At 52.0% G+C, this 27,650-nt stretch overlaps 1 protein-coding gene across 1 annotated transcript in view; it reads right to left on the reverse strand.

Moving 5' to 3' along the window:
• SYT6 (synaptotagmin 6) overlaps nt 1–27,650 on the reverse strand; it is a 58,218-nt gene that overhangs the window by 17,949 nt on the left and 12,619 nt on the right. The window contains exon 3 of the mRNA XM_046645811.1: nt 26,852–27,410. Within this exon, the coding sequence (XP_046501767.1) occupies nt 26,852–27,410 (559 nt within the window). The remainder of the gene's footprint in view (nt 1–26,851; nt 27,411–27,650) is intronic.

The raw sequence follows: 27,650 nt of genomic DNA on the forward strand, positions 1-27,650 counted from the left end.
GAGACAGTCATGATAAGACAGACCAAGTCTCAGCCCTCCGAGCTTGTATTCTAGGAAAGGGAGACAGAAATCAACCAAGCAAGAGCGCATCCGTGGGCGACGAGTGAACCAGTGACAAGACAGAGGGTATAGGAGGGGTGGGCTTTAGACTGAGTGGTCGGGAAGGCCGGTCAGACCTGAAAGAGGGAGGAGGTGGCCAGCCAAGAGGAGGAAGAGCACCGGGCAGAGGGACAGCGAGGAGCACGTGGGGCTGGCACACGCCCGGGGGTGGGAGGTGACTGCTGTGCTGGAGCACAGCGGGGAAAGGGGCGGAGGCGGGGGGTGGGATCTCAGGGGGAGGGCCAGACCTCAGGGGCCATGAAAGATGTTTGGATTCTGTTCCCTGTGAAAAGCAGAGCCGTGGGAAGCAGTTTGGAGACCTCGGCAGGCTTGTCCAGAATGGACGGCAGAGGAACAGCAGAAGCCAGAAGTATCCTGGATTCCCTGCGTTCCTGCAGCCTCACACCTAGCCACCCGCCCAGCCACGCAGTTCTGCCTTCTAAGTGTCCCCACGCTGAGCCCTCTCGTCCCCTCCCCTCAGCACTACGGTAGCTCTGACCCACACCCTCCCTCGCCAGGACATCCAAGCTTTCTAACCCCCTTCAACCTCTCCTCCTTGCTGGAACCAGTGGGTGCTTCTCCTGCTCAAAATTCTTCCATGGCTCCCCATTCCACACCTGCTTTGTAGTTGGAAAACCTCTTCTTCAAATGAAGTATTATCCAGAAGCCCAAATATATACAACAGATAAAAAGTGGCTCGAGACAGGGCACCCAGAACTCCTGCCTCTGAGCCCTCAGCCTCCCTCCTTGGAGCTTCCCAGAGTCAGCGTGACGTCACTTGTCCACAGAACCCAATGGCACTTGGGTTTCTTCAGGATGTGGCCTGCCACTCTTGCCAGCCATCCTGCTCCACTGCCCCACATCCTGTGCCCTAATCACCATTAACACTTACTGAGTGTTAACTATGAACCATCCCATCCCAAGTGCTGATGCATATTAAGCCGTATGATCTTCACAAAAGCCTTATCAGATGGGCACTATTATTATCCTCATTTTCTATATGGGGACACTGAAGTACAGAGACATTATGCAATTAGCCCAAGAACACACAGGTACTAAATGGCAGAGCTGGGATGTGAACCCGGACAGCCAGGCTCAAGAGACCACAGTTTTAGCTACTACACCATCTTGCCTCTCTGTGACTCCCCTCCAAACACTCCAGGTTCTTCTGTACCTCCATGCCTTTGCCCTGTTCTTTCCACTGCACGAAACAACCTCTGCTTACTTCTGGCTGTCCTGAACCACACTCATCTTTCCAGGCCTGCTGTCCTTCTCCCTCCTCATGGGTCATCTTCACTCCCCTGCTCTGACTTGGGGGTGTGCTCCCATTGATCCAGGGTCTAAAGGCCTAGGGACAAGTATTACAAATGCCATAAAGCAAAGGCAAGGCATATCTGAGACAAAATCTGCAGGATCTGGTGACCCACTGGATGAGGGGGCTGCCATGGAGAAGAGCGGAGACTGACACTCTGCCCGCCCTGCGCCCCCATGGCTGGCTCAGCTGTCTGCTGGGAGAGGGGGGCCGAGGGGGTGGGCGCTCCTTCCTGGGGTGCTGAGACTGGGCTCCTGCTGTGAGCACTGGGCCTGGCTGCCGTGGGTTGGTTCCCTGCTCCTCCTAAGGTCTGGGCTTCCAGGCCTCCAGGGAGAAGGCTGGGGGTGGCCGAGGTGGAAGGGCGGATGCTCCTTCCATGCTCCCTGCTGGGTGCTGGGGCAGGTTCTGTTTGTTCTGAGTTCCATGCCTGCTTTCTCTCTCAAGGACTTTCAGCCCAAGGGCTTTGCAGTGTTATGAATAAAGGATCCAGCAGAACTGAGGCGCCTTAAACAAACACCATACACTCCAACTGCAGCCTGTGGTGTGGGCACTGAGCACTTGAGACCAGCCATGGAGAAGAGAGAGACCCTCTGGCTCCCATGGAGCCAGGAGATGCAAGAGGAAGTGGGCGAGATCCTCAAGACTGGGTTTGGTCCTGGGGGATCTGTTGAGCAACTAAAGCACATCGGTGGGAGGCAAATGTTTCTGCATCTGAGCATCTTCAGGGAAACAGATGGTTTTATTTAGGAAACTTTCTCAGCCTCTCCTCCGTGAACCTGCCCTCGAAAAGAGGTTTGGTGTTTCACACGCACCATTACTTTTTGGGCAAATATCCGCGAGTGAGTCAGAATCACCCTGGGAGGTGCAGATCTCTTGCTAACAACTTTTAGAAAGGTGGGCGGAGAGGGACAGGGGCTAGGAGGGTGGAAGGAGCTTGAGGCAAGTGGAGTTTGGAGAAGTTCTAGAAGAGATGGAGACAACATCTGGTCAAGCTGAAAATTCTGCACCTTGGGTGCTTGTCCATGAGAGGCCAGGGCCTTGGAGCTCACCTCCCCTCTGGTCCTTCCCCTGGCATCTTCATTAACGACAGAGAAGAAGTGGCGCGTTAATGAAGTTAACGATAAGAATCTGTCTTCATTTCTTGCCTCAAGTTGTCATGCTGTGTGGCTGTCAGACAGCCGTCAGTTTCCCCCAGGAAAGGGTGGGCGAGTCGGTGGTGAGTGATCTGATCTCTGCCCCGAGCAGGGCTGCGGCAGCAGGGGCTCTCAGCAGGAGGGAGGATGCCCTGGTCCCATTGGGGTGGTCTCCTGGGGCAGCTGCAAACAGGTGCCCTGGGGGATGCCAACAGGCGGGGCTTCGGTCTTAGCCAAGTGCACACAACTGAGCTGCCAGTGACAGGGGCTTTAGCTTCAGTGTTTCTTTGCTGACCTGAAGGGTTAGGCCCTTACCCGCCGCCTGCTCCAGACTCTTCAGAATCTCTTGGTCTTGCTGTGGTGAGGCTGCTCTGTGAAGAGCCTCTTTACAGCCCTTCATGGAGTTGACCATCCCGCTCTTGAAACATCTACTTCCTTCGGTTCTCCTCGCACCTCTCCGGCTACTCCTTCCCAGCCTCTGCTGGATCCTCTTCCCGTCCCTGCCTGTGCACAGCAGCACAGTTCTAAACACTCCTTCTCTCCTCGCTCATCCATAATGTTAATGCCCATCTCCATGCTCATGACTCCCAGATTTATGGCCCCTTCACAGACCTCTTTTCTAGACTCCAGACTCATATATCCAACACGACATCTCACTGTGGACGTCTCACAGAAATCTAAAACTTTTCAGATGCTCAAAGGTGAACTTTGATCTTCCATTTACATTCTCCTCTTGTTTTCCCCAACTTGGGAAATGGCCCCTTCATCCACCTAGTTGCTCAAGCCAGAAGCCAGACATCATCACCGATGCCTGCCTTCCTCCCTCCTTTGAATTTAGTTTATCACCAAGCCCTGTCAATCCTATCTCCAAATTCCATCTCGAGTGTACCCACTTCTCTCCAACTCCAGTGCCACCCAGAGGGCAAAATCATCCCTCACCAGCCTGCATGCAACCGCCTCCTCATGGACCCCCCCTGCTTCTCTTTGTGCTTCTGCTGCATTTCCACACAGCAGCCAGAGAGCTCCTTCAAAATCGTAAGATGGATCACGCCACTCCTCTATTCAGAACCCTCCAATGGCTTCTCCTTGCAGTAGAATAAAAACTCAAACTCTTACAGAGACCTACAGGCCCTGCATGATTAGGGCCCAACTCCTTACCCTCGCCCCTACCACGGCCCTCCTTACCACACTTCAGACTCGCAGGCTTTCCTTCAGCTCCTCAAGTGTCCCAGGCTCTTCCTGCCCCCAGCACTTTGCACATTCTACTCCCTCTGTTTGATCATTCTTTCCCCAACTCTTCCCTTGGCAAGTGTCCACTGATCCTTCAGGCCACTTCCTCCAGAGTCACAGACGCTGCTCTAGACTGTGTGTTCCCGAAGCACAGGAACTGGAGCTGTTTTCTGAGGGCAAGGACTAAGGTGAAGCAACCAGGTGCCCAGGTGCAAAACGGAAGGATGCCCTCATTCTCAGGCTTGTACCTGCCTCCAAAGGTGGGCGCCTCCTTAAATCTTGCCTTGTTTTCATTACCCTAGTCCCAGCCCTATGTTTTTGTTTTTTTTTTTTTTAAAGATTTTATTTTTTCCTTTTTCTCCCCAAAGCCCCCCGGTACATAGTTGTGTATTCTTCGTTGTGGGTTCCTCTAGCTGTGGCATGTGGGACGCTGCCTCAGCGTGGTCTGACGAGCAGTGCCATGTCCGCGCCCAGGATTCGAACCGACGAAACACTGGGCCACCTGCAGTGGAGCGCGCGAACTTAACCACTCGGCCACGGGGCCAGCCCCTCAGCCCTATGTTTTACTCACTGCTGTGTTCTTAGGCCCGAGCACAGTGCCTGGTATATGACACATGCTCAACAAATATTTGTTGAATTAACGAGCAACTCAGCTTTGTGGGGCTTGTCTGATTGAGAAGGTAGTGAAAAGGATTGGTGACAAGAGTGGGCCCTTGCTTAACCTCAGCCCCTGGTCTGTCCAGGGCTGTTCCTGTGGGTGATGAGATGGCTTCAGGGTGGAGCCCCACAAAGTGTTCCTCAGCATGTGGTCTGAAGATCTCCTGCACTGGACTCACTTGGGGAGGTGGGGACTTGATTCCTGAGCTGCGCCCAAGATCTACGGAGTCAGAATCTCCGAAGGTGGTGCCTGGATGTGTGAACAATCAGTGAGCTTCCTGGGTGATTCTTATGTATCCTCAGTTTGTAACATAAGGAGAAGAAGAGGTTCTGAGGCCGCCCTGCATCAGACTCTATCAGAATCTCTGTGACATGGAACATGTCCTCATGAAGCATGACCAAAGTCATTCACCATCAGTGCTGCCAAGTAAAAGTCATGATCATAAAAGGGCCTCTTCTTTGTTAGGTGCAAAGGAGGGTTCCGACGGATCAAAGCCACGTGGGGTCCTCGTGGAGCAGCTTACTCTCACCCTTCACCTTTTCCCTATGCACCACAGGTACACTGGAGACCTAAATTTTTGCAAGAAGGTGACTCACCCAAATTTAGAGGGTTTAAGAAAATTGGATAGTGTTTTAAAGATGTCTGACGCCACTCTGTAAATATTCCTTATTGTAATGGTTCTCGGGTCCCTGATCAGCAGCATCAGCATCACTTGGAAACTACCAGAAACGTACCTTATTGGGTCCCACTGCCACTAGGGGTGGGCAGAGCAATCTGTGTTAACATGCCCTCCAGGGAAGTCTTAGGAACTGAGAACCATTGCCTTATTTAGTGAGAAGAACCAATTGAGCATGCACACTCCAGCCAGGACTTGGAATTTTCTTCCACTTCTTTTAACCTACTTATTTTGGCAAGAAAAGCCAAAGTCAAGAGAGGAGAAGGGGACTAAGAGTTATGGAACATCTATTAGTTTGTGGAGACCATGCTTAACATATATTTAATCCATCTCATTCTTCCAACATTCCTCGGAGGAACCCATAATTATTGCCATATTGAGGTTCATAGAGATCAAGTAACTTGCCTAAGGTCTCAGAGTGATCAACCAAGTCTGAGTTTGGACTCCTGTCTGTTGACTCTGAAGGCCTTGCTCTTCTCCACCATCCCACCCAGCCTCCCCTGGAAATGTGCATGCTCCACCCTCTCCACCCTACCTTCTGCCCCTGATTATTGAGGATCAGGTGGGCTAAGGACCCATGTGGGCTTTGAGGGAAAAATTTCTTGGTGTTCTGGAAGTGAGAAGCACTAGAGAGGAACTCTCTGAGACTTAGAGCATTCATCTCTCTCTGCCTGCCCCAGCCTGCTTCCTCTTGAAAGGAGACAAATGGGTGGTGTCAGCCCGCATTACAGATTGCGAGGGGAACCAACTCCTGCTTACTTAACCCAGCTAGTGCTGGCACCCTGGCCTCAGCCTGTCATTCCTCACAAAAAGAACCTGTATGTCATCATCTCATGAAGTACTCAGTTGCTCCAGTGGACACTGCCTTGTGGGAGAGGTTGGAAGAGGAGGAGGCTGGGCCAGCGGTGGGCAGAATCCCTGGGACAGAAGCTCTCGTCCCTATGCAGCCACTCAGCAGAAGGAACCTGGGCTCTTTCCGTACAGATCTTCCCACCTGAGCTTCTCTGGGGTGCAGCCCCTAGGACTGGGAGGAGGAAACCCATATGGGAAGAAGCTGGGCCAGGCGAAGCATTTCCCTTTGTCTCCTGCAGAGTTGGAGTTATTTTCCTCACTTCTATTTTCTTGCTTCCTTAGGTCGTGAGGGAGGTGAAGGGATGATTTGCAGTCCCTGTGGGCTTCCTGGGAGTTTGCAGGTGTCATATGTCAGGATTCATTCCCTTGGTGTAGGATGTTTGTGGATCAGAGCAAGGTGACGGCAATCACATGTCACCAGGGAGCAAGAGACCACAAGTGATTGGTCCATCATCCAGTCCTAGCTCCCAAGCAGGACCACACTAAAACAAACAACAGAGGCCTCTTTTTAAAACATCTCACTCACACATTTTCCAGCGTTTCATCATCCTGGAACTCAGGAAGTTCTCCCTGATGTCTAACCCCATGCTTTTCAGGGCACATATGCCCTTCCCTCCTAGTTCCCACCTACTGTTTCAGTCATCAAAGACTTGAAGACTGTATCAGTTTTTAGTGTCTTCCCTTCTCCAAAGCTGAGAAAGTCAGTTTCCTTGGCCTTCTAAAATGTCCAGGCATTTTGGCCTCATCTAGGCCCATGATAGTCATCAAGAAAGAACTCTCAATTGGGGGTCTGGTGAGAAGCTAGGGTCTTGGATTTTCATCCCACCAGGGGAAAGAGATCATGAATCAGCCACAAGGGAATTAGTACAAACAGCCCCAGTAGGGATGCAGAGGGTTTGGGGCAGGACCCGGGGTTCAAATCCTTGCTCTATTGCTGTCCAGCTGTGTGACTATGAAAGTCATTGAACTTCTCTGAGCCTCTCTGACAATGAGCATCAGCCCCCTTGAGCTCGTTCCCCATTGGGCAGCTGCTCTAAGCCCCTGATTTGGAGGCATGTAAGGAAACCACAAGGAAGACTTTGCCAGCTGTGAGTAGAAAAATCAAGATTCATATGCAGCAAGCATACAATCTGTTTGTAAACCTCTTATTCTCCTGGCATGTTGGGGCAGGTGGTGGCCCTGTACCCACCGGGTGTGCTGTCCAGAGCCCATCTGGTGGGCTGAGTGATCAGGTGTGCCTGTAGACATCTGCGTTAGCTAGAGGAAAAGGAAAGGGCAGCTGCCTTGGGTATGCCCCTGTGTGTTGGGTGGGAATGAGGACTTTATCTTTTAGCCTGGGTTTCAGAGGCCAAGCTCCTGGCTTCAGGGCCCATGGCAAGCTGTGCTGTGGAATTAGGGAGGGCAACTTGTGAGTCTTCTCAGGCTTCAGCTCAGGTGTCCCCAGTAGCAGGATAAACTTAGGGGTAACATCGAACATCGAGCCAAGAGGCCAGGGTTCAAATCCCAGCTCTGCTGCTAACTAGTGAATGATCTAGGGCAAGCCACTGTGCCTCCCTGAGCTGCGGTTTCCTCAGCTGTAAAATGAAAGCCTTGTACCAGACGACCTGCCCTTCTGAGGGGTTACCCGTGAGGATGAATGATGTGTGCATTTAAACAGCTTGTGTGGTGTCCAGTGCAGAGCAGACTTTTCATACATTTCCTCAAATTTTCAGGTCCCTTCCTGCTTTGTCCTGCTGTGGAGCTGCATCTGGTGGCTGACTGGGGGTGGCTTCAGCCATCTCTAAGCTGCATTCTGACAATGCATCACCGGAAGAAGAAGCCAGTGGTGGCAGAGGAGGATAAGGAAGGAGGGAACATGGTTCCACAACCCCTAAAGACGCCTGAGGAAGTGCAGAGCTCTGTGCCGGGAGGCTGTTCTGAACCAGGCCCCAGGCCTCCCTTCCCCCTCTGCTCACCCAGGAGCACGATGATGAAACACCAAATTAGCTTCATTATTGTAACTCCTCCAAAAATTATAGGCCGCATGTTCTGCCAGAGCCAGCTAATGTCTCCTACTGGTGAGCAGGTGACACTAATGGTTATTTCCTCCCTTCCAGGCACCAAGTGCAGAATGGCAGAAACAAAGTGTGAGGCTCAGGCTGGCAGGCAGCGTTGGGGTAGGGAGGAGAGAGACCCATGGAGCCAAAGCTCCTGGCTGCCCCTGTACCAGAGCCACGGCCAGTGGGTGCCTGGGCTCCAGAGCAGGACTTCTTTCAGATCCTCCCCTCCTAAAGAGACTGCCTCATGGTGCTGAATGGGCCTGGAAGAGCTCCCAGGAAGAGGCCAGCCTGCTATCAAGGAAAGGCCATTCCCCAGGGCCACACCCCTGGCCCAGCCTCAGCCCCTCTGCCTGGGCATCTGCAGGGCTCCTGCTACCGCTGATGTTGCTGCTGCTTGAGGAGGGGCCTGCTGCTCCCTGGATCTCCCCGTCTCTCAGGCTCCTTCCCCAAGTCACTGCCCAGCTTTTCCTGTGCTCCCACGCAGCAGCAGTATTTTCTCTCTCACCTCTGCCTGCCTCCCTCCCCACATCTGCCTCTCCTCTCACACCAGACAGAGCCATCTCCTGTCTGTGTCAGCTGAGGTCACTCTTCCTCAATGGGGTAGGCCCCAAACTGGAGTGGAAACAGCCCATTCTCAGGTAGACCCAGGACCCTTCCTGCCAGGCTGGGCAATGGGAAATCAGATTCCAGGACCTGGGCTGGCTCCTGGAAACCTGTGTTCACTGCCGTCCACACACCCCAGAGCTCTGCCAAGCACCTAGAGACTCTGTTCTAGCCCACCCTCTTTTTAGAGACTAGGGTGGGAACGGGGTCTCTTAAAGAATTCCTAAACTGAGCACTTTCTGCAGTTAGTAGTTTCAGAGTAAAGACGTCTCTGTGATCCTCAGTGTAAGAGCCCAAGAGTCCTTAGATATTACAAAGATCCCTTCCCATATTGACAGATCAGAAAACCAAGGCTTTGAAAGGCTGTGTGGCCCAGTTAGCGGGGTTTTCCAATTCCCAAACCACTTTGGAATCCCTTTCTCTAACTTTCAAATTTCATTCCACATGTATAAACTGAATACCTACTAGATGAAGGCCAGGGTTACGGGCTACAGGGGACAAACAAATAAACAAGACCAATGGGTGGCAGTGGAAAGTCGAGAGCCCTGGATTCCAGGGACTGCCTGCTTCTACCATGGTGAGGATGATGACAAGAAAGAACCTTCAAGATACTGCTCATAGCTGGCATGAATCGAGCACTCGCCGTGTGCGGGGCCCTTGGCTGGGAGCTCTGTGTGTTTACGGAGTAGGCATTACGCCTACTCACATTTTACAGATGAGGAACGAGGCCCAGAGACATTCACAGATATTAACCAGGCCACTTTGCTAAAGGGGAGGGGGTGTGGCTCGAACACACACAGCCAGACCCATGGGCCACCCTCTGACCACCATGCTGAACCAGCTTGGTCTTCTGAAAGGTTGTCATGGGGAACCATATTCGTTATACTCAGTACCCAGTGTCTTGGTTTCCCCTGAAGCTTCTGCAGCCCTGACTGTGTGTGACAGTGCTTTGCATATGTTACCCGTTTTTATAAATCTTTTTAAAAGAATCTCATTTGTCACAACAAATTTATGAACTAGCTCTTATGAGTACCCTTCTTTGTAGATGAAGAAACTGAGGCTCAGCGGTGTTAATAAGGTTTCAGAATTCAAAGACCACGCTCTGAACTGGGTGTTCCTTATTCGCTCCTGTCCTAGGACCAGGAATACCTTTGTTTTTCCTAAGCATCTGGTTTGTGTTTACTTCAGGGACACAGAATAATTGTGTGACCGTTTCTCCTCCTGTGTAGCAGCCAGAATGCGTAAAATCGACTGTGTGCCGCTCCAGGCAGTGTGTGGACGGCAGGGCACGCACCTTGTGCTGTGGCCTCTCTGGACTCCACTTGACTTTCTTTCATTTATGCTTTTGCTATATTTATATGATGTTTTAAGCTTATTTTTAATCATGTTATGGGTCTTGTGAGCTAGCTAAATCCTGTTTGGAGCAACACAAAGTGACAGACAAAAATAAATCAAAGTTTTTATTACATGCTGTGCAAGCTTCAGACAATTCACTTGGTCTGTTTTAGCTTAAATTTTCTCTATCTGTAGAATTAGGATAAGGCCTCTACAAATACTTGCTGAGGATTAAATGAGACAATGTGTGCAAAAAGGCTCTGTAAACTCAAAATGCTATATACAAGGCCAGGTGGACTTGTTATTAATAACAAGATGGGGGTCCCTGCCCCTGGGGTACCTGTACCCTGAGTGGTCTGGACCCAGGGATTGGTGAGCAGGGCCTGGCTGGCTGGGACTCAGTCCCACATATTGGGAAGACAACCAGAGCTGCTGGTGGGTTTCTCAGAGTCACTCAGTGCTGCCCCAGCGGGGGAACAGAGCCGTGCCAGACCTCACACTTCCCATACCTGGAGGCAGGACCTAGATTGAAGCTGTTCCTGTCGCTCTGCCACTGGCGAGCTGACTGGCTGAGGAGGGGCAGGTGATATCCCCAGGGCCACCCCAGACCCAAGGGGAAGGTCAACAGTTCATTGTGAGGTTGTAGGGCTCCCCAAAGAGTCTTCCAGGATGTCTCAACCTCATTGCCTGGGAAGAGGAGACCAGCAGCCCCTCCCACTCCTTATATCTCAGAGAACTCAGGGATTCACAGACAATAGATAAGCTGTGGCCATGGTGTATGGCGAGAAAGCAGGCCTGGGGCCCCCCAGATCCATAAGCCTGTCTTCACTACCCCACCTCTAAGCCTTGGCCTTGCACACCTAACAGGTGCCTTCCTCGTGTTCTCCACACCACATCCTCCCTTTCTTTCCACCATTCTTCCAGAATCACTTAATCCCGAAAGTTCCAGCCCTAACCTAGCCAGTGCATCCCTCTTTCTCTGTCTCCAGCACATCCCTGGCCCTCTCTGCATTCATGTGATTTTTCTAAGCAATAGGAAGACTTCATCAAAATGTTAATGGTGTTTATCTCGGAATAATGGGTTTATGGTGAATTGTATTTTTTTTTTGTGGCTTTCTATATTTTCCAAAATATTTAGAACAAGAATATAACGCTTTGCCTTGAGGCAAAGAAGGGTAAAATATATTAGAGTCATATAGCTTTTAAAGAAAATGATCTCAATTTTGATTCTCTGTTCTATCACTTTAAAACTGACTCTGGGGAATTTCCTCAGTTTGCCTCATCTATAAAATTGAAATACTGATTTCTTACTGCGTTGAGAGGGTTAAATTAGATAATGTGCTTGGAAAGTGGTATTATTGTTGTTAGAATCAGGAGCAATAAACTGTGGCAAGAACCTCTGAAGGCCCTTTCTCACTGACAGTTTATTACATCCTCACTGCAACCTTGTGAGATAGGGGTTATTTTCCACGTTTTACTAAGGAGGAAACAGAGAGCTGGTGTGATTTGTCTGAGGCCACACAGTAGAGGAAGGATTCAAGGCCTGGTCTCCTGCTCCAACTCCTGCTTACCTGCGGATTCTTGAGGGCTGGCACCGTGTTGGCCTAATGCCTTGCAGAGGCCTCATGGATGCCGCCTGACAGACCAGAGCTGACCATGTGGTCTGGAACAGTTTGCCCCCTTATCAGTGCCTCAGCTTTGTGTGTGGGTCTGGCCCAGGGAGGCCCAGGCTGGCTCCAGCTGGCCAGACTCGAGGTGGCAGGGAACTCTGGTGGGATTCTCCCTTCCTATCTGATAGAGGAGGAAACAATCACTCAGCCAAGGTTCTCTGGTAAACATGGCCCAGATAGGGTTGGGGGATAGTTTTCCTTAGAGAACACTCACTGCCTAAAGAGAGCTGGGTGTCTGCCCAGTCTTGGATAGGATTTACTAATACAAAAAAAAAAAAAAGCCCTGTCAGCAGGAATTGGAATTATAAGGGCACTCGCTGCCTGCCTTTTTCTCTGACCCTGGCCTCTTTTTCTCCCTAACTGTGCCAAGAAAGTCCAGAAGCAAGAAGGAAGTTTGGTCCTCATGTTTCCCCCCTTAAAAGCCACCTCAGGGCCCCAACCCCCGCCTTCAAAACGCCTGTGTAGGGTCTCCCACCCAGGACAGCTTGTCTGCTCCAGAATTCTCCTGAGTTACACTTCCGTCTCCCCACCGCCCTCAGGCCCTCGAGACTTAGCTGTTCTGTGTGTCTTGTTTTCTGCCTTCTTGCTTCCAGCGGACTCTGTTCATCGACACACCGAGCTTGGGGGATGGTGGGGAGGGCTCCTCAGTACCACTCTGGCAGGGCCCTCGGGAGTGACTCAGCTGGAGATGGTTTCTGACAACATGGAGGAGGCATTTTAAATGAGCAGGTGCCTCAAGTCACCAAGCCAGCCTGTCCCCAACTTCTCAAGAAGAGAAATGTTTATCATGTTTTCATGACACACCACCAGAGCTGTTTTTCTTTCTGGAAGTTGGACTGTCCCCAGCACATGGTCCAATGTGTCACTACAGAGATGTGTCACGCGGCCCCTGGGGAAGGAGCCCCACACCAGCACTGTTCTGGGGGTGTGGGAACAACCCCTCCCGCCCCTCCCCTCAAAGACGCGGCCCCCTTATTCCAAGACGCTGCCTTCCTGGGGGCAGCAAAGCAGCTCTGGGGAGGGCTCGCTAGGTGGGGAGGGGGCTGAGGCAGTGGCTCCGTCCTGTCCCCCCTGAGTTTCTCCTTTGTTTCTTCTGAGTTTTCTCTTTGGTTCTAGCTGCCCCATCGTGTTCTGCACCTGCACTCTCTTTAAAGCTCCAACCCAAGTGTAGACACAAATCTGGTCTCATGGCTCCCACAGCATCCCTGAAATAGCCTGGCAATGTGAACAAGATCCTTGTGAAGAGATAGCTTGGTATCTCTAAATACCAAGGTAAACAAAAGGAAGTCATCACAGACAATGCCATGGCCCACAGGTGGAATGCCTTCAGAGTCCTCAGTCACTGGGCTCCACCCTGCAGGGCTGGGACAACTTCACAGGCCCCTCCCAGCATTTTTTCCCTGGCAGCTTTCTGCCCATTTCTAGGATTGGCATCCTCTCTTTTCTCCACATCCATCTGCGGTCTCCTAACAGCCTGCATCCTTCCTGGCTGAGACCCCATCCAATCCTTCTACCAGTCTGGGACTCCCTCTTAGGCCTCATTTTGGTGAGAAGGGCTGTTTCATTCTCAGCCCACTGGCAGAACTGGGAGGGCTGAGATGGAAAGTGGCTTCCCCTTTCCTATCTCCGGTGGCAACTCCACCTATCCCCCCTAGGGAGAGGGTTCTCTCCACACACACAGGGCCAGCCCAACACGCCCCTTTATGGGCTCACAGAAGGCCAATGGCCATAGTAGTTCTTAATTAACAAGAGAAAAGGAACGCTATTTAAAACCACAGTTGCCTTCTACAGAGGGTGGAGCCTGGGAAAGGCAGTATACCACTCCCAGGGTCCCACTGCTCCCAGAGAAGATGGCCCTGTTATTCAATTGAACTTTTTGGTTCTGAATGTTCAAAGATGTAGCTGGAACTAAGCCTGGGTACAGCGGCTGGAGAGAACTAAATTGCCCAGGGCAATTTAAAGAGGGGCATTGTTTGTTTATTTGTTTGTGTTTTGAGGCCTGGAGCCTTGGGGAAGGTAGAGAGGAGCCAGTAGGATGACAGGAGCCAGCACCCTATGGGAGGCAAGACAGGAGAACCTTTCCGGGCAGGTGCCCACCAGCAGTCTACTGTGCCGTGTGAGGCTGTTCACTGGGCGGTGGGGGGGTAAATACCCAATTCCTATGACAACAAACCTCCAGTTGAAGCACTGCTACTCACTGTGTGTTGCTTGGGGTGAGGTGGAGCTGGGCTTGTGTCCCATGACTGGATCAATGAAGGAAGAGCCACCAGAGGTGGAGAGGAGGACATTTCAGAAGAGGCAGAAAATTAGAGCCCGAAGCTATCAGGGGAACATCTGCTTTCCCCATCCCAGGAGGAGGCAGGATCTTGGGGAAAGCTGCTCTTAGCCAGCTCTGGGAGGCAGCAGAGAGGAGAGTTAGGCGCACAGACAGCGGAGCCAACTCGCCTGGGTTTGACTCCTGGCTCTGCCTCTCATTGGCTTTGTGACCTTGAGCAGGTTGCCTGAGTTTCTTCTTCTGGAAACTGGGGATAATAACAGTACCCACCCTGCAGGGTGGTGGTGAGGATTAAATGTAAGCTACAGCACTCAGAGCCTGGCACGAGGAGGCAGGGAAGCCCAGCCGACACTCTGGGTACACCTGCAGATGGATTCCGCACATAGACAGTAATCTGAGTCCTGTTCTGTCATCCATTCCCCATCTCACCTCAACTCCCTCCCACCCCATACACACGCAGAAACATGATTTCTGATCATAGTATAAAATAGCTCCTGGGGAAACCAGTCTCATAGTCAAGGATGTTGGTACCCTCCCTGGATTCCAAGCTGTGCCAAGTCCAGATCAGCAGGGTAGAACTCAAAAATGACAGACATGGAAGTCTTCTGATGTAGTCATTGGTGTTTCTCAGGCCATCAAGAGAGCAATGCCAGCCTGCGCTGGCCAGAGAGGAGTGAACGTTTAAACACCTTGTGCCACCCCTCCCATCCCAGGGGCTGTCTCCCTACTCTAATTCCCTCATTCCAAGGCCAAGTGGACTCCATGGAAAACCCTCCATCCCAAGTTTCGTGGCAGCCCTAGAGAGACCCTCAAGGTCTCAGAGACTTTGTCTAGGAAGGAAGGTATTAAGTATTCACGGAGAATGGGTAGGTGTCAATTCAGACAGGAGAGAAAAATGTGGCTACAGGGGACGACTGATGAGGATGAATGAGGGCCAGATGTTGCACAGGGTTGGCGGGGGAGTGGGGTGGGAGGAGGCTGACTGCTGGAGAGGGAACACTTCTCTACATTGTTGCCAACACTGAAACACGATAAAAATATGCTAGCAATTGGACAAGGTTGACCTAAACTCTACAGCTCGCCTTGTCTCCTCCCTCCTCCAAGGCATAAACATTGATGCGCAGTGGGAGGCTTTAAGGTTGGGGGTGAGTTGGTTTAGGGTCCAAGGCACTTTGATAAACGGTCTCTCTTTCCTCTTTGGCTTTCTTGCTGATGTTGCTTATAGGTTTGCCTATTTCTAGTCTCAGGAGAGACTGTAAGTCTCTTGCATGGAAGAGACCAACTGTTGACAGAGAGAACGCCATCTTTGCTCTGCTCCCTCTGACACTGCATGCACGGGCTCCTGGTCTTTCCTTGGCCCTCCTTCCTGCAGGATAGAGAGCTCACAGGCACAGAATGATGACAGTGAGTGGGCAATGGCCTAGGAAGGGAAGGGGGAATAGTGAATTAAAAAAAAAACAGGGTAAGAGAATTCCCTATAAAAACCTAAAGACAAGGAAGGCAGTGGGCAGAGCATAGGACTGAGTTTCATGAGCCCTGGGTTCTGGGTCTAGATTTGTCTGGACTCACTGAGCCACCCCAGACAAGTTGTATGACTTCTCTGGTCTTAACTTGCTCACCCGTGGCAGGAGGACATTGGGCCAGATCATCTCCAGGGCCCTTTCCTGCTCTGACCTTCCCCAGGTCCATGAGCATATGCAGTCATGACACAATAGTCCACAGGAAATTAGAACACCCTCAGGGGCCGCCCCAATTCTCCCAAGTTGGTTGCTATTCTGGTCATAGTCCCATGCTGTGACCCCAGTCTCTTTGGATTATGGCTGATCTAGGGGACCCACTGCAGTCCCTTCCTCCTGAATGAATCCTGGAGTTCGAGCATCCCTGACAGTGTCTAGAGGGGATGTTTGGCTGTTGTTTTCCTTGTGACCAAATAATCTCTCTCCAGGAGAAAATGTCACTATGGGTTATCAGGTGATAGAAGCAACAAGACAAGCACATACGCTCTGCGCAGCAAGGTGGGGGGAAGTGCATAAAGGCACCAGTGTTAGAGGAATAGATTTTTGTTGATGCATGAGCTTTTTGCTTAATGATTTCCCATTCATTCTCATGTAAGGGAAAGATTAGATATTTATACCATTGAGATGCACAGCTTACCAATGAGGTGCACATGGGGCCGGGGCAGGGCAGGGTTGCCTGGCCCAGCCAGCTCGGAGTTGTAGCAGCTGCAAGTGGAGAAGGGAGGCCGAGCAGGGCTGTAGTCTGGTTGCCAGTGGGAGCTGGGTTCTGCAGGAAGCTGGCCAGAGTGGGCAGTGGGGCTGTCTGGATGCTAGGAATTTATCAAGGGTGAGATTAGAACTGTCTCCACTGTTCTAAGCCTCTGGCAGCCTCTTAAGGCCATTTCCTCTGAGTCTGCAGGGAAGGACCTATTGTGAAAGGCTGAGTTTAGAAACAACTTAAACAAGAATACCCAAGGCCAGTCAAACGGCTATTGAGCAGCTCTGCTTACAGGCAGGTCAGAGCCCTGTCTGGACCAATTTTCTTTGTTTTCCAGCACCACATGGGAAACCTTTAACTCGTGTACCCAAGAACTGCTACTGGTCCCAGTCGACCTCAGTGAGAGGGCGGGGAAGTGCCAGTGCACATCCATCACCCTGCTGGAGGGAGGACACGTAGACCAGGAGCTCTCAGCTTGGTGCAGGGCCTGGTGGCTCTCTGGAAGTGTGAGCCCTGTCTCCTGAAAGGACATGCCACCTGTGGGATGGAGCGCAGAGCCCACACCCCGCCTCTCCCCCTTTCTTGATGGCTATTCAGCACTCCTTTTCTATAGGACCTTTGGCCTCCTGGACAGTTCCAGAAAAGCCGTCCTATTGGCTTCAGAACCTGGGACCCGACAGGGTGAGCCACATTCTCAGGCCCTGAGCTTCGAGCATGGAGGGACTCCTTGGTATACCCCCTCCCAGTTTCCTCCCAGTCCTTATAGGATATAGGCTCTGAGGGTAGAGCTGCTGTTCTTGTTACCTGGAGCAGGAAAAGCTGCTCCTGGCTTTGATGTTCCCATCTGACCAAGACATCCTTCCAGAGAGGCTACTGGGCCCCTCCTCTCCTCCCTCTTCAGGAAAGAGAGCAAAAGAAAGATCCCACCCAGCTGCCCTCTGCATTGGCAGGGGCTGGAGGAATAAACTGGGTGGGGGCTTGGTCTGGATATTTCCCCCCATTGGCCTGAGGGCACGGGTGCAGGGGGAGAGCTCGGCAATCCAGCGGATAATGAGGATAATGAGGCCAGGCCCGAGGGGGTGCAGGGGTAAATGAACATTAGCGAAGACAAGCAGGCAGTGAGGCAGCTCCTGCTGAGCAGCAAGTAAACAAGGGAGCCTTGCAGCCCCGCAGCAGCTCAGGCGGCTTCGGGGTCAGGCAGGGTCAGGCAGCCGCTGAGGGCACAGCCAGGGCTCACTGGGGCAGCTCGCAGAGCAGGCAGGGCTGGCCGGTTTCATACATTATTCACAGCAGCCCTGGCTGAGGGCTTGGGGAGCAGTCTTCTTGACTTTGGGCAGCAGCCCAGGCCCAGCCTTGCTCCCTTCACACCTCCTGGGGCTTCCATGTGACCCTGATCTGCCTGCAGGCCTCTTTTGGAAAGCTCTCCCTCTCTGCTTCTATGCTGGCTTGATCCTACCTGCTAAAGTTCAGACACCAGGGAATTTAAGGCAGAATTCTAGAGACACTGAGCCTTGCTGCAGATTCCTGACGGAATGTGTTGTCTTGGTCTGAGTTGCTCTGTGTGGCTGGGGCTGCTCACCCACTCCCCCATCCCCACCCACTCTTTCTCCCAAGGGATGGCCCATCCATGGAACCCGCCTGCCGGCACACTGCAAAACCAGCCTTCCTAGGCCTTGAAATGACTACCCACTCAAGAAAGGTTCCCTAAAATGATACAGTCTGTATCCCAATCTTCCACAAATGATCTCTTTCCCAGTCGGGCTCCACCAAAACAGCTCTTGTTAAGGCCAATGCTGAACAAAATGGTCAAGTCTCAGTCTGCATCGTACGCGACCAATCACAGCATCTGATACAGTTGATCTTTCCCTCTCTCGTCCTGGAAGCACTGTCTTTGTTTCCACTGCACTTTCCTGGTTTTCCGCCTGTTTCACTGGCTGCTGGTTGTCAGTCTCCTTTGCTGCTTTTTCCACATAGTCCCCACGTCTAAGCGTTAGAGTGTCCCAAGGCTCAGGCTTGGGTCCTTCCTCTTGTCTTCTCTAAACTTAGGATCTGAACTAGTCTCATGGCTTTTTTTTTTCCTGCTTTTTCTCCCCAAATTCCCCCAGTACATAGTTGTATGTCTTAGTTGTGGGTCCTTCTGGTTGCGGCATGTGGGACACCGCCTCACATTGCCTGACGAGCGGTGCCATGTCCACGCTCAGGATCTGAACCAGTGAAAGCCTGGGCTGCCAAAGAGGAGCGCACAAACTTAACCACTCAGCCACGGGGCCAGCCCCTCTCACGGCTTTTAGTACTATTTATACGTTGACATCTCCTAAATGTATTTCTTTAGCCAAGGCCTCTCTCCTGGACTCTAGACTCTACATCCAAGTTCCTACCCAGCATCTCCACTTGGATGTCCCAGAGGCATCTCCAGTATACCAGGTCTGAATCCGAGCTCCTGATCTTCCTCCCCAGATGGGTTCTTCCTCCAGGATTCCCCAACTCAGTGAATGGCAATTCCCTCCTGAGTTCTCAGGCTGAAAACCTTGATTCTTCTCTTTCTCTATACCCTAGACCCTATACCCAATCTGTCAGCAAATACTACTAGGTCTACTTTCAAAATATTTCCAGAGTCAAGCCACATCTTACATCTCCACCGCCATCCTTGTCCAAGGCACTGTTGTCTCTTTTTATGGCAATAGCCTCCCAACTGATTCGCCTGCCTTTGCCCTGATTGTATGGTCTATTCCCAACCTGTCAGCTACAGCAATCCTTTAAACTTTTGACGGTAGAACCCATTAACCTTTCCTGCCCCTTTACCTCTCTCACTTCATCTCTTACTGTCTCCCTCCCAGCTCCATTTCTGCTTCAGACACACTGGCCCCCTTACTGTTCTTTGAATAAGCCAGGCATCCTCCCACTTCAGGAAGTCTGCATTTACCTTTCTCTCTGCCTGAGCCTTTCTTCTTCCAGATATCTGCCTAGCTCTCTCCCTCTCATCTGTTGGGTCTATCAAATCGCTCCCTCTGGGGGACATCTCCCCTGACCACCCTGTTTTATCCTGCAATCCTCTCTTCAAGCCATCCTCCCTAGCCCAAAACTCCCCACCACGCTCCCCTGCTTTAGTTTCTCCATACCACTAACCACTCTCAGACACACTATTTATCTCACTTATTCATTCGTCTCCCCCTACTAGAGTGGAAGCCCCACAAGAGCAGGACTTCCTTTAGTCCTGCATCCCCAGTGCCAGGACTGTGCTTGGTACCTCACAGATGCTCAGACAGATCACTGCTGAATGCACAGTTCCCGAACTCTCCCTCCTTTAACTTCCTCGGCTCTCTTCTCTCTTGGCTCTCCTCCTGCTTGGTATGCTTGGCTGGCCCCTTGACCTCCTTCTTCTTGACTGTGGGTGTTTCCCAAAGCTCAGTTTTTATTCCCAAATTCTCCTTCCATCAGCAGCATCCCCCATCCCACTCACTCACTCTCCCAGCTTCTATTATCACCTCTGTCTGCCCCTTTTTCCTTTTAATGTAACTTAAATAATTACATTCCTTTGATTACGTTTTACTGGCTCTGAAACCTCCATTCAACTCTAAGCTCCTTGAAAGCAAGGACTATGTTCGTCCCTTCAATATCCAGTTGTTCTTGAACCCAAATAAGTTCTTTGAGGAGTAATCGAAGACATTGCGTGGGTGAAGATTCATCCTGCTTCCCCCTTCTCCTGCCCGCCTCCCAGTCAGGATAGAACAACTGGGAGCCTGAGATCCAAGGGGGGCACTTAGGAGGCGTTGCATCAAGCTGTTGGTCAACGAGCCTTTTGAAGGCTTCATCCCGGGTTGATTTAATGAGTCACAGTGGAGCAATTTAGCCAGTTCTTTGGCTCTACTTGAAAAGGCCTTTTGAAGCTCATTTGACTTGAGTATGTAGGTGTGAGAAGAGGAGGCAACTTAACTTTTTTCTGGCAAGGAAGGCAATTTTGCATTTTGGGAGGCCAGCCTTCCCTCAACACGCAGGGCTGGTGAGGACCTGCGTGTCCCCCAGGACAGCAGAGCTGCCTCCCTGCCTTCCTGCCTCGCCCCCTCCCACCCCCCATAAGACTGTGAGGCTTTGAGGACAGGCCTGGAGTTGAATCATTGTATTCCCAAGGCGAGCCTGGTGCCTGGCACATAGTAATTACACCTCAAGTAGCTATTGCACAGAGAAAAGAAACCCAATCTTACGTGAGAGAAGTTCTTTCTAGATCTTTCCCCCAATCCAAAGAAAATAGAGAAACACTCTCCCCTACCTCCGCCCCTCACCCCTCGCCCCCCTCTAAGCACTCTCTACCTTCACTACCATCAAAACCTGGCCTAAAACTTTCCTTTCCTAGAAACTTTCTCAGATCAATCTCATCTGACTCTGACTCCTTTTCTCCATCGCTCCTCAGCACTTCTGCACATGGCTTGTTGTAAGCATCCTGAACCAGTCTGCCCCCAGTGTATGCCCTGTGTGAGGGGGTCAGGGGGTTTGGGGGACACCGAACATACTCTCCAGTTCCCACTAGCCTGGCACTCTGAGGGGGAGGGCTCGCTCTTTGCCATCCTTTCCACAGCCCAGCTCAAGGTTCTGTATCCAACAAGCGCTCAGTGGCACAACTGACCAGACGTAGTTGCACTCAATGAATGTTTGTTGAATGAAAAAGGACTGAATGTCAAACTCAATGCCCACAGGAAGAATACTGGGGAAATGGTAAAGGAATCTAAGTGTCAGCACAAAAGCTGACCCTTGAAATGAGAGGAATAAGAGAAGCTAACCCGGCCACAAAGGAAAAACCAAACCAAACCAAACACTCTTCTGGATCCCCTGCTGAGCTGCACGCTTTCAGGGTCCGTCTTCTGTCCCAAGGAGCAATGTGATCACACTCCCTCTAGCCGTGCAAGGACCATGGGCTCTGTTGAAGGCCTGGGTTTGAATCTTGGCTCTCAACCACCTTCTCTGTGGGTGACACTGGGTGAGTCACTTAACCTGGAACCTTCATTTCTTTATTTACATATAGGGGACGATAATCAGGCTTGTGGTGCTGGCATGTGATCAAGTTAGCTGTGCTCTTGGTTCCTGGTAGGAGTTCAAGTAATAACCCACATATCCCAGTAAGTGGGGGATCTGAAGGGAGCTAGACAGGCGAGGAGGGAGCTGAGACCCGGTGTGGGACTGTGCCTTGGGGGAAAAGAAGGAAGACAGCTAGTTGTGGGAACTTCCCCGTGGCAGGAACCCCCTAGAGGGCATTTCTCAGGGGCTTGAAGAGAGAACTGATTCAGAGTGACCTTTGAGGGAGGAAGGTATATCTGGAAATTCTGCCTGTCAAGCTGGGGTTTTGGCCTCTTCTGTGCAGACCACACTCCCTGGAACTGGGTGGCTCTGCTCTGTAACGAAGAGAGCCAAGCACTCCTCTATAGGAAAAGCCGAGAATCCCAGAACCGCAGAACTTTGAAGCTGGTTTAATACTGAGGAAACCACAGCCCAGAGAAGGCAATCACTTTTCCAGGTCACACAGAGGACACATGGCATAGCTATGACAAGAAATAAAATAGGAATAATAATAACCAACAACCTGTCAGAATGGATGGTCAGGACCAAAGTAGGGGGTCAGGCCCGGGAGTGGTACAAATAGCGACCCGCTGGCTGAGCTAGAAGGAAAGACACACGGGAATGGGGCTCAGGAGGCTGCTCTGTGGCAGTGCTGTCCTAGGCATCTGGAGTATTTTATTTAATTTACTACACGTAACGCCACTATGAGCTATATACTGTTGTTATCCCTATTTTGCTGAGGTGGAAACTGAGGCATGATTTACATAACATCCTCAAGGTCTCAAAGCTAGAAAGCGCGGAAGCTGGGGTGTAACACAGGTGTGTTTGGCACCAAAGCCTGAGCTTTTTCTGTACAGCTCTGCTCATCCCCAGGCTGGAGACCCTTCCACCTCACAGGCCTCTCTCCCTCCCTGCAGACTCTGAGGCTGGGCTCCCTGGACCTACACCGAGCACCCCTTCACCCCCAAACACACGCATGCATGCATGCTCTCGCACGCTCACTCTGACCTGGCGGGGACCTGGTAAGGCAGGGCGATGGCTGAGTCCATTAACACCACCAAGCACAACACATATTTATGGCCCCAATTACAGCCTTCACCTCCCGCCGCCATGAAGGTACGGGAATAGCGACAGGAAAAGTTGTGTGCGCTGGGGTCTCAGGCCTCTGCAGCAATAACTAGAAGATTACAGAGATGTTGGCAAACCCTGGTGACGGCGGCTCTATGATAATGATAAATCTACAGCTTTATGCAGAAATAATGAGGCTGAGGGCAGCCAAGGGGGAAGGGAGGAGCAGGGTGATCCCTGCCAATTGAAGTCCTGGGTAGAGAGAAAATGGCGAGCTGCTGGGAACGCCCAGGAGACCAACAGGGACCCTCGTCAAGCCAGGCAGGGGTGGGGCAGCAGGAGCACCAGGGGCAGCCCTGCCCAGGGCTGGAGTGGATTTGATCAACTGCCTCCATTCCTTCCCACGCCTGACCTTCTTGATTCGGTGAACAGCAGAAGCCTCCGACCGACGCCTTCGCACGGCCGGCTATGGCCGGCTTGCCTGCTCCGCGCCCTCCAGGCCAGGGGGGAGTATATAGCTCCCTCTCCACCTAGGCTTCCCTCCAGAACAGCCTGGGGGTGGCGAGGTGAGTGTCCCTTGCAGCTTAAGATTTGCAATTAACAAAGAGCTAGACGCCCCCACCACCATCCTGTACACCTCCCCTTCACTAGCCTTGAAGCTCCATGTTCAGTGGTTGTGAGAAAACAACACACATGACCCAGGCTTTGCTAGTGTAAACCAACTTGAGTGCTGGGGCAGGGCCAAAACAAGGGACACCCCTGGTTCCACCTGCAAGGCTGAATCTGATTCCTCCATACAAGCGCGGGAACCACAAGGGGAGCAGCCTCCTGTGGCCCCATTCTCATGGTGTCTCTCCTTCTACCCAGCCTGTATGCCACCGACCCTCTACTTCAGTCCAGACTACCTGATCTGACTGGTTAATTTCTTTGCCACTCCAGACACAAACCACCTATCTGAACCATACCTCTGAAGTACCTCTGAAGCACAGGCTGGGTCTCTCTCCACCAAGCCTGGCTCTATCTACTTTCAAAGGACTACTTGACCTTCTCCTCCAGAAAGCCTTCCTAGGTTAACTGCACCCAACTTCCATGACTTCTTTAACAGTCATTTCCTTGTGCACCAACGTACAGTTTTAATGAAATTAACTAAGCCATTGGTCATTCACCAAGAATGTACTGAGTTCTTACGTTTGCACAATGCGATATGCTTAGCCCTGAAGGAAAATACAAGAGAAAGTCAAACATGGACCACAAGCCATTTCTGAACCATTGGGAGAACTTTACAAGACAGAATATGATTCGGGATGTAACTAAGGGACACAGAGAACAAATCAGGAGGAGTGATTGCTGTGAGAGTGGAAGGACTTCAGGGAAGCTTTGAAAGGCGGAATGATTTGGACCAGGCCAAGAGGTGGGGGAAAGGCCGCCTGACCCAGGGAAGCTTGAGAGCCAAGGCAAGAGGCAGGAATGTGGGGCATGTTCAGGGACCCGCCTGCCGGGCAGAGGAGCGAGCTTGAGGCCAAAATGCAGCTTTAGGAAGGGAATCCTGCCTGCCGGAGAGATGGGGGCCAGCTAGCTGTGTTCCTCTGTACCGCCCCTGCCACGCTGGCTGCAGGATTTCATATACGCCAAGTGCTCACTCATTCCCGGTGACCATGACTTGGGCCTCTCTTGCCCCAAATAATTACAATTTTAGAGTCAGCCCCAAAAAACAGGTGAAAGCACCAGCCTTATTTCCCTTTCCCTTCCTTTGCCTGATTCTTGGAGCGCCAGGATGAGGAGCCTGCTCCTGAGACCCAGCCCACCGGAGAGGCTGCGGATGGGAGGGCCCCAGGGGCCTCCCCTGGGGAGAACATGCAGCTCAGACAGACTGCAAACAAGACAGGACGTGTGAGCACGATCACCGCTCTTCAGCTTCAGACATTCCTGGGCCCGGACTCCCTCGGCTCCTGGCTAGAATGCTCCCGCTTCCTCTTTGCCTATCAATCCTACCAGTCCTTCCCTGCCTCGCTTAATTCCTCCACATCCAGGAAAACTTCTCTGGCTGTCCTAACTCTCAGGTCTTGCAACCTCATACAGGATACAGGATTTGCTACTTAGCATTGCTGGCTACTGCACAGACACTTCTTGTCTCTGTAATTAGATTATGAATTTCTGTGGGTTGAAGAGCCGGTCTTCTGTCCCAACCCCCCACACCTCCCAGTGCCTGGCACAGTGCTCTGCTTAGGAGGAGATAGAGGAGGACTACAATGTACTGACTGAGGATGATGAGGATTGCGGCAATGTGCGCAGCACCTTCTGGATGATCCGCCTTTTTCTGCAGCTGGGCTGGGCAAGGGTGGGGTGGGATGAGGGCAGGGACAGCTAGAGTTCTAAGATCTAGGAAGTCAGCATCCAGGTGAGGGGTGTGCCTGGGCAGCGACTGCCTACTCCAGGACTGGGGCTTCCACAATGCCCAGGGCTAAAGTCACAGGAGAGGGAGGGGAGGACCCTGGTGAGGAGAAGGGAGTCTCCTCAGAGGGCTGAGTTGAGCTCTGCTTCCTGCAGCCCCTGGCCCTCATCTCTCCCTCTCTCTGAGCCCCTGGGCCTCAACCTCAGTGTTGGGAGGACCAAGCTGCTTTTCTTTACCTGTGCAGTCACTGTAATGAAGCTGCTGCCTTACGAGACCACAGAGGAAGAGCTGCACCAGATGTAAACTTCAGAGTGATTTATAGAACAGAGCTCCTGGGCTTGGGGCTGGCACACAGCTGCTGTTCCAGCCCGCCCCGTCTGCCCGCCCCGTCTGCCGGCCCTGCTGCTTGTGCTGCTCTTGGGGATGACATTTCAGGAAAGCAAAGCTGGGGGAGGCACTGGGACAGTGGAGTGGACTGATCAAAGTCAGAAACAGTGATGAGAATGGGGTGTCCCAGAGACCCTCCCTGGGGCAGAAATGGAGCCCACCGAGCCTCCTCTCTTTGAGCAAATCAAGTTTCTTACCCTTTTCCCACCAGAGTAGGGCTGATTTTCCCAGCCTCTCTCCCCACAAAGTCAACACAGAGATATTGAGTCTTGACTGTCCAAAGGGAGGGTCTGCAGACTAAGTGGGGTCACCCCTGCCCCAGAGAAATGGTGCAAGCATTTCCAGGGAGACACACAACCAGTGAGCACGCAAGACACCCGATGCAAGGCTGTTGGTGTGTGGTGGAAACGGCCCTGCTGGGCTCTCAGCTGCCCGCGTCGGCTTACAGCGAGGCACACCACCTATAGCTGCGGGACGCAGGTACACAGCTTCCTCAACACCCACCCACTAGACCGGAGAATAGCGTCTACACTGGACTGAAGGGCTCTGGATAGGCCCTCTCAATTCTCTGTGCCAAACCTGTCCTCCCCCTTAAAAGCCAATCTGAGCCTCAGCTCCTTGAACCTTCCCTGGTTAATTGCAGCTGATTCTGAAAAGCCAGCCACCTCTTTTCCCAGATCTCCTTTCAGGCCTGCCTCCCCCATCTCCCAGACTGGCCTGGGCAGGCAATGCGTAAGAGAAGAGGCTCTGCTCTGTGGTTCTCACTAGTGTTGGTCATTAAGTACTTCTACTTCTCCTTCTGGGTATGTGCTAGGATTGCTTTGTCCTGTCCCCTTGATATTAGGAGTTTCCATGTGTCTTGCTTTGGCTAATGAAATGTGAGTGGAAGTGGCATGTGTCACTTCTGTGTGGAAGCTTTAAGAAACAGTGCATGGGGGCCGGCCCAGTGGCGCAGTGGTTAAGTGTGCACGTTTCACTTCTCGGTGGCCCAGGGTTCACTGGTTTGGATCCCAGGTGCGGACATGGCACTGCTTGGCACTGCTTGGCACACCATGCTGTGGCAGGCATCCCACATGTAAAGTAGAGGAAGATGAGCACGGATGTTAGCTCAGAGCCAGTCTTCCTCAGCAAAAAGAGGAGGATTGGCAGCAGATGTTAGCTCAGGGCTAATCTTCCTCAAAAAATAAAAAAGAAGAAACAGTGCATGATTTGCCACATCCCCTTCCTCCTGAGGGGGTAACTGTGAGAGCCCATGTTGAAATGGAGCCTCTGTTGGCTTGGATCCCTGGATAACAAGATAGAGGAGAACCCTAACCAGGCTGCAAAGCACGTGTAACATGAACAAGAACTAAACCTTGGCTGCTTTAAGCTACCAAATCCTAGCATTGCCTATTGCTGCATCATAACCTGGTTCATCCTGATTAATACAGTCTGTTCTTGATGGTCTTTTCCAGGCTTCTAGTACACATCAACGTCCTTGACAGATGCTGCTGTGTGATTCAGTCTAGGGACCTGCCCATCCTTACCCATGATCAAAGAGATGTATAAGACTTAGGTGGCAGACCAAAGGCCTAGCAGATAGAGAGAACCACCTCAGAACATGTGATCAGAAGCAACAAGCAAAAATTCCCTTCCCTTCCCACCCACGTGGGGGCTCTGCTGCCCCCACCTCAACCTGGGGCAGAGTGCAAGGACTTCCCCAGGGTGGGCTGGGCCATTGTTTCTAGTTTCCAGAGTCCCTCTTCACATCCTGAAGGGCAAAGGCCCACTTATCTCTAGGGGTCAGGGTGATGGGGACACATCCCACTCAACCCAGAACTAGAAATCCTCAAGAAGCCCAGGTGCAGGGCTGTACTCACACTTGTGGCGTACTGGATATCCTTCCAGATGGAGGTTTCCCGGGACAAGTCAGAGGCCTCAAAGAGGTTGTCCAGGATGACCTCTCCAATCATGTCATGGCGGGAGAAACGGTCAAAGTCAAAAACACTGAGATGCAGCTTGCGGTCAGCCAGCTCCTCATAGGGCACAGGGAAGTGGAAATTCTCGTCAAATGTTGGGTTCAGGGTCTTGCGGTGCACCCGGGTCTGCAGCTTGCATTTGCGGTCAGGCAGGAGGTAGATCTTGACGTAAGGGTCAGAGCTGCCACAAAAGTCCTTGGCAGGGAGGTCAAAGGCCTTCAGGATGCGCACGATCAGGGTCTCACTCTCGTAGTCATAGCGCAGGCTGAAGTTGATCTTCCCACAGCTCTTGGCTGCCTCGGATTTGGCCTCATCCCCATCCACCGACTTCTGCTTATAGAGCTCCGGCTTGATGCGGCCGATGCTGGTGGGCTGCTCTGCCGCCGGGGGCAGCTCATTACCATAGTCCACGCTGGAGACGTGCATCTGCCTTGGCAGGTGGCGCTTGAAGGACGTGTGCCTGGCAGAGGGCAGGAGGGGGCCAGACAGTGTGGTCAGGGCTCAGGGAGGGGATGCAAGCAGACACAACCCCGCCACCCTGGTTCATCCTACCCCTACCCCTTTCTCCTCCCACTTGTCCACCACTTGTCCCTCTGCACGCAGTTTGTGCACAGGTTGTTGTGCGCATTACACGTCTTAACAAAGGTAAAGTCATTGGAATGGGGCCTGGTGTATAGCTCAAAGCATGGTAGCCATTGCC

This window comes from Equus quagga, chromosome 18, assembly GCF_021613505.1.
Source record: "Equus quagga isolate Etosha38 chromosome 18, UCLA_HA_Equagga_1.0, whole genome shotgun sequence".
In the NCBI taxonomy this organism is placed as follows: domain Eukaryota; kingdom Metazoa; phylum Chordata; class Mammalia; order Perissodactyla; family Equidae; genus Equus; species Equus quagga.